Source organism: Centruroides sculpturatus, unplaced genomic scaffold (assembly GCF_000671375.1).
Source record: "Centruroides sculpturatus isolate CEXI.00-Female unplaced genomic scaffold, Cexi_2.0 scaffold416, whole genome shotgun sequence".
Taxonomy (NCBI): Eukaryota; Metazoa; Arthropoda; class Arachnida; order Scorpiones; family Buthidae; genus Centruroides; species Centruroides sculpturatus.
In genome coordinates, this window is record NW_019384756.1 from 470,637 (window position 1) to 477,728 (window position 7,092).

Below are 7,092 nucleotides of genomic sequence, written 5' to 3' on the forward strand. Positions count from 1 at the left end.
GTGTTTGCCTTCTTCTTAAAGTTTTTGAAGGCTTTTCTTTATTTGTTATTTTACTATTGCATTGTTTTTATGCCTAGCCCTATGGTACACTTAATATATAATAGTATATGTTCTTAGGCCTTTATATGCACTGGCAAAGAGACAAGTGGAAAATGTTTGTGATTTAAGATGGTAGTAGTTTTTTGTTTTCAGTTTTGATTCTCTGCTATGTGGGCACTAATTCCATACCCATCATGGATATGGCTGGGTAGAGAGGAATAGAGCTCAATGTATTTAGGATAGACCATCTGTGAAAAATTACTTGCAGAGATTCCATCTCAGATGCTCTAAAAAGTAGTAGGCTGACAGCTTAACCATGTTGACCATCCTGCAATCTAAAGTAGTGGCCAGTAGTCTGCCTTATTAGCAAGATATGCCAGTATCAATCAGCAAACTCAGTTCTTTTTTTAAAAAATGCCTACTGTAATAGTCATTTTTTAGACATTAAGTAGATATTTTTAATTTTGGTTTTTAAAAATAATGAGCAATTATTTAATGTGACATCATTACAATGCTGGAATGCAATTTTTCACAATGCTCTCCACCTCAAATTAGTACTGTAGTGTTTTGTCCCTGTACATCTTACTTTTCCTTTAACAATAGAGTCGTGCCAGTCATCTAGTAACTGCTTACAGGGGAACATTTTTGAATTGATATAACTTGACTTCTGGTTTGCATCAGAAGTTCGTATATAATTAATTGGCACCTCCTGCTCCTAAGGTTTCCATATCTGGTCTTGGATTTCATCTATCTAACTGTGTTCTTAAGATTAAGGAAAGAGATGGATGGACGACAGTGGGAATTCATAGGTCTACAATTTTTTCAAACTGCAGCCCAATAAATGTTTTATAATGTTTGTCTTTTAGGTAATTATTTTTACATAAATTCTTTAAATACTTTTTAAGCATTTGCCTTTAATATGCAAAATTAATTATTTTGAAATTTGATCCATAATTTACTTATCAATTTATTCAGAAATAAAATGAAAATTTATTTATTTTTATATATATTTTTTAAAACAACTATTATTGTGTCAATAAAAACAAAAATGTTTTCATTGGATTAAAAAAGATATTCAATAATACATACAGTAAATGAATCTAACTGTTAATTATAAATTTTTATTTTTGTAGTGAATATCTACTATCATGTAATAATATTTTAAATCTAACTTGATCAGTGACAATGCTAAGGATTTAGAATAATTCAATATTTAATTTAAAGAGAGATAAAAAGAAATGTGGGCTTTATCAGGCAGATCAGACATTTCTTGGGTCCCAAGCACAACCTGGTTTTGAAGCCTCCTTCTTCTAAATACTAAGCAATGTTATCAAATCAATTTATAACTTTAAAAAAATTCAGCAACAATTTGTAAAACTTCCCTGGCAAAAAAAGTTAAAATTGTGTGTTTAGTGCCACTTATAAAAATTTAAAAAAATAAAATCATAATATTATTATAAGATGGCAAAAAGCTTAATTTTGAGGATAGAGATGAGTTTTATAAAAAATTAATTGCTAATAACGAGTAAAATCTTTGTTAAGTCCGACCCCACTCAAGATATGACACACAATCCTATATATCTTCCTAACCCCTTGACCTTTAACCACCAAAATTTAATAGCATCAATGCCCCTAACACACAAAGCTCCCTGCAAAATTTCAGATATTTTCAACAAAATACACAGGCATTATTAACCATTGTTGTCATAATGCATGTTCTTCACATGACTATGCACTGTACTTCCAATTTCAGTTGTATTCTCTAATACCAGAAGGCTCTTTCTTCTCCATTTTCTTGGCTGTGTAATTTCATTATCTTGAACTAGAATAACTTCCATTTCAGTCAGCTGTCTAATGTTGAGGATCTGTTACCATCAACATCTAAAACTTTCTCATGTTCCTCAATGTTAAATAAGAAAATGAATTATTAAATTAAAAATAGGCTAATTATGATGTAATTAGTATGATAATTTTACCATAAACTACACTATTTATCTTAATTATCAATTATAGGAGGAGAATAATTTTAAAAAATATAAAAATAAAAAGCATGCAGATTAATTAAATTGACTATTTATAACTCAAAATAATGATGAATTATGTTGTTATAAACACTTAATTTTAACTCTTTAAACTCTAAAAATTTCTTCTCGCCATGTACTGGATACAAAATTTTTATCTTTCAGATTAAGCTTTAGTAATGAGAAGTCTTCTTTGCAGTAGTGGAAGAGTTCAAACATTTTTTCATGATGTGTGGTTATGGAAAATGATTTATGACCATACAAAACAACAATCTCTTGAAATATCATCCACATTCTTTCATGTAAAACTCAGTAAAAACTGTTCAAAATGATAGCTATTTTGATGATAACTGAGTTACAAATCAGTTTACTGGATGGAAAATCATTCAGAACTGACTGGGGCTGCAGAAAATTTTCTTGGTGCTAGCATGTAATTCATTAGTCTAGATTCATTAGTCCATTTTATAACAGATTACTTCTCCTTATTTTGCCTTTTGTTGTGCTGTATCAAAATTGCTGTTTCATGAAGTCCTTTATAGGTTTGGCCAGATATGCAATAGGGAAACAGAGTTCAATACATGAAAATCAAGACCAAATATAGAAGCTTAGTGGCAGGATGTCCTGATTAATTGTACATAATTCAAAAAGTTCTTCCCCAAAAGGAGTTATAATAATCAACAGCTTCTCACTGGTCATTATCTATTTACAGTATGAAAAATTATATTTTTTAGTGCACTATCAGCTGCCCTAAGTATTTGGCCACCCACGTGCATGTACGCACTACATACCTACCAAAACTGGCCCCGAATCTTATGAAATGAATTAATTTCTTATTGTATAATGAATTAGTGACGCACAAATGGAAAAAACCTGAAACATTTTTTAGTGTCACTACTATGAAATAATCATTAAAAATTGATTACAGCTAATTAAAAATACAGCAGATTGATTGTGATCAATATGGATTATTATTAATTATTTATTTATAAAAATATTTTGTGTCAATACACACTTTAGAATCTTCATTTAACATATTTAATATCTCAAGTACATTTTCAATTATATAATGTAATTTTTAAATCAAATTTGCAATTATGTAAATGTTATAATATATATATATATATAAAATAAGATTTCATTTATAATAGAAATCTTAATCTCTAATTAATTCCTTTGTTTAACTATCCAGGATATCAGGTAAACAACTTTATTCATAAAGAAAAATTATATTTGAATATCATGGCAAAGAAATTGGGCAATTAATTCCGACCCACACTGTGCGTCTGACTGGGTGGATCGATGCGATAGATATATTCTGCAATATTATAATAAGCAAGATACTCCGCTTCTTCTGGAGTGGTGTCGGTATGATAATGACCACCCTCTCCATGCTCGCTGAAACAATGCGTGTGTTCCACTCGAAGATCTAAGCCCTTTAAACATAACATTAAAATAAAAATTGGAACATTATTATTTATTTCTAATATTTAATTATATTTACAAAAAGGATATATAGGTAAATTTACTTACAGGGTCAAAAGATATAAAAGTACTCAAGCATATTAAAGGTGCATTCATGTTGTAAAATTTTAACCAATTATCTACATCTTCATCAGTGTTCAATGGTTTGGTAGAAAAATCAGGCTGAAATATATGATTAAAATTTTACTTTACTTTTTAAATTTTAATTTAATTTAAATTTCCAATTAATACTTTAATTTATAGTTTAAAAATAATTTATATAAAATATCACATTCAATTTATGTTGGTTGAATGACCACATAATAAGATGTCAGTCTACGCTATGGGAATTCAAATTCAATTCTGATCTAACTGCTCATAATTTATAACTGATCGTATAAATCAGAGCATTATTCTTAATCAGCTGTGTATCTGATTAGTAAGGGTCAAGCTTTTCCACAAGGTGATAAAATTGCATTTTTATCGTAAAAGGCATTGAAAGCACTATCATATAGACAACTTTCTACTAGAAATTATACTTATAAAAAATTAATATCATAAAATGCACTCTTATTAGTCTAAACCTGCATTAATATTAACCAATTATATTCATGTTTTTTACCATGTTAATTTTAAATTTTATGCAGTTTTGAATTTGTTTAATTATAATAAATTAGTGTAAGTAAAATGTGCAGTATCATGTATTAAATAGAAATGTTTTGAGAAATTTCCATTAGTTATAGTAAATTTGTGAGATTTATAGTTTATATATAGATTTATAGAGATTTATATGCTAAAAGTGATGAAAACTATTCCTAGTAGGCCAGCCCACTTTCTTAATTTATTATATACTTATTTATTTTTAAAATATTGACTATATTTAATTTTTCTTTCTAACTTTTTAAGTCTATATTTTTAAAAATTTATAGCTGATTTTAAAATTATATCATTAATAATCAAAATATCATGCTTTTTTATATATCAAATCAAACTTGCTTGAAGTTTAAATTGACATTGTAATTATTGCTCCCATGGCAGCTGCTCTTAGGAGAAAAATTCAGTTAATAACCACATATTTTAAGAAGTTAAAATTAAATATCAGTCCAAATAAATCATATATAATGGTATTTAGAAATGGGACCAGACTTCCCAAAAAGAATATGTCTTTTCACATCAATAATGTAGAGTTAAAATTGGTAAATGAAATTAAGTTTCTTGGAATAATAATAACACCCATTCTATCCTTTGATAGACAAATCAAGGCATCGATGGTTAAGGCCAATAAGCTAATTAATGGTGCAATGAAGCTATTTTCTGTAAGTAACTTAAAAAATATTCTAGTTCAGTTTACCTTGTTTAATTCAATAGATTATAATGCAGTGTGTTAAGCATTTCTAATATGGTGTTTATCCAATTATCAAAAGCTGGAAATAATCCAGAACAAATTTATGCGAAGAATGTTTTTATTGGAATTCAAGGTCCCTGGTAGCGCTTTAAGGTTAGAGTTAAGTAGATTCAGTCTCACAGCATTATTTATTAAGAGATGTGTGAAATTCCTAATGAAATTTAGGGATAGTGGTCATATTTCATCCAGTCTTTTACACCAGTTGTACCAAAAATCAGTACAAAAAGTTCCGAAAAGGAATTTGGTTGGCCAATTGACTAAGGTGGTTAATGGTTTTGGCTTTTCAATAGAACTGTTTATATACTTGCCAGAGATAAGTGGAGAGTTGTGTAACCAATTAACCCAAAATATATTGGATAATTTATTGTCACGTGACATAGAAGGCATTCGGTCACGTATTTCACCGAATTGGTATATCTCGATATTGGACTTCCCTAATATTAATAGTTATATATTATCTAATTTGCCTTTTAATGTGAAGAGGTTTTTTTTTATTCAACTTCATCTCAATAGTGACGTAATAGTGATAGATAATAAATTTTATGTTTATGCTAACAATGTTTGCCCAAGATGCAACAAGGACTTTTCAAAATTTCATTTGATTTGTGAATGTGAAAAGGCCAATGGTCTAAGACAAAAGTTTGATCTTTGATCTTTGATATTGGGAGATTTACAGGTAGTGAAACAAAGCAGAAGAATGCACTGAAGAAGAAGTACCTGAGACAAAGCAGAGATCTCTTGCATCTTGTCTGGTATGAGTACCATATGCTGCCACTTATGTGGTCCATTCATAATGCTTCCCATTTGTTTAATTTTTGTATAAAACCTCAAGATGGAATTTTTGTTTGGTGGTGTGATGTTTGGTTATTTAGCTTGAAATGCATTTGTAACTTTTGCATAGGATTTTATTGTTCCATCTTGAGGTTTTAAGCAAAATTTAAGTGAATGGGAAGCAAAAAGCATTTTCAAACTTTTCAAACATGAATTATGTAATAATTCGTTGAATAACACACATTTACTATGCTGACTACATCCCTACTGACAAACTATGCCATCTGTGTGTTGAGATTAGTATTCATAAAGTGCATCAGAGTCATTTTGGTGGTTCTTAAACTTTGGTTTGCATTTTAATTCTGATGTTCATATACATATTTACAAGGTGCTTGTAGCATGTATCTTGAGAAAATCATCATAAGCAATTATAGTAATTTTTATAATTTTTGTATATAGTGAAATTTTATTTAATTTATAATAAAAATGAAAATGAAAAGATCTGTTACATATTAAAATTGTAGAAATAAATTAAGAAGTGAATCTTCCTATTCTCTCTTATATTTTAAAAATCAATTGACTAATTTTTATTAAACTTAATATAATCTTTTTATATAAAAATTACTTTAATCTAAATAAATTGAAACAAGTTAAAACTTTGTGTACTTACCATAACATGCAGTTTAGCTTTTCCTTTATTTATAAGGAAAACGCCACCCATTCCAACAGACTTTTCCTTATAGTGATTTGCTAAAATTTTTCTCATGGCTGTAACAAAATTATCAGAACCTATTCGTTTTCTTGCAAAAATCTTAAGAACCTAAGAAATTTTTTAAGAATTATTATTATTATTATTAATTGTTTTCAAATTTTTAATAAATAAAATATCAAAATCAGTTTTAGATAATATTCAATTACATAAGTTATCATTTGTTTATGAAATATATAAACATATACAGGATAATCAAACGAAACATTTACTTCTGGAAAGGAGTAGACTTCACAATGCACAAGAAGTTTAAATGTTATTCTTGTGTCTATAATAAACAAACATTCAAGAGTTAAGAGTTTCTCATGATATGTATTAAGACAGTAATAACCTTGGCTGTCAAAACTTCTTCTTCCAAGAACGTCAGTCTATGAGGCGTTAAATATAATTGAAATTATTTTAATTTACGAGCGCTTTCGACGTAAATAAGCACGTCGTCTTCAGGTAAAATTAAATTCGAATAAAGAATTCGAACCATACATTTAAATTTAAAACATTAACGATACTAGCCGTTTTTGAACATACAAAAAAGATTTTAAATTTAAATTTTTAGAATTAAACATTTAAAATTGGTGCGCATGCGTTTTAAAACAAATAAACATCGATTGGAGTGGCTATTAATTATT

The 7,092-nt window shown here is 28.2% G+C and overlaps 1 protein-coding gene across 1 annotated transcript in view; it reads right to left on the reverse strand.

Annotated features, from left to right (window-relative positions):
• Nucleotides 1-3,159: 3,159 nt before the first annotated feature.
• LOC111628720 (ester hydrolase C11orf54 homolog) overlaps nt 3,160-7,092 on the reverse strand; it is a 16,272-nt gene continuing 12,339 nt past the window's right edge. Inside the window, exons 7-9 of the mRNA XM_023372556.1 lie at nt 6,368-6,517; nt 3,591-3,704; nt 3,160-3,493 (exon numbers count right to left, since the gene is read on the reverse strand). Coding sequence (XP_023228324.1) covers nt 3,320-3,493; nt 3,591-3,704; nt 6,368-6,517 — 438 coding nt within the window. The 3' untranslated portion in view covers nt 3,160-3,319. The remainder of the gene's footprint in view (nt 3,494-3,590; nt 3,705-6,367; nt 6,518-7,092) is intronic.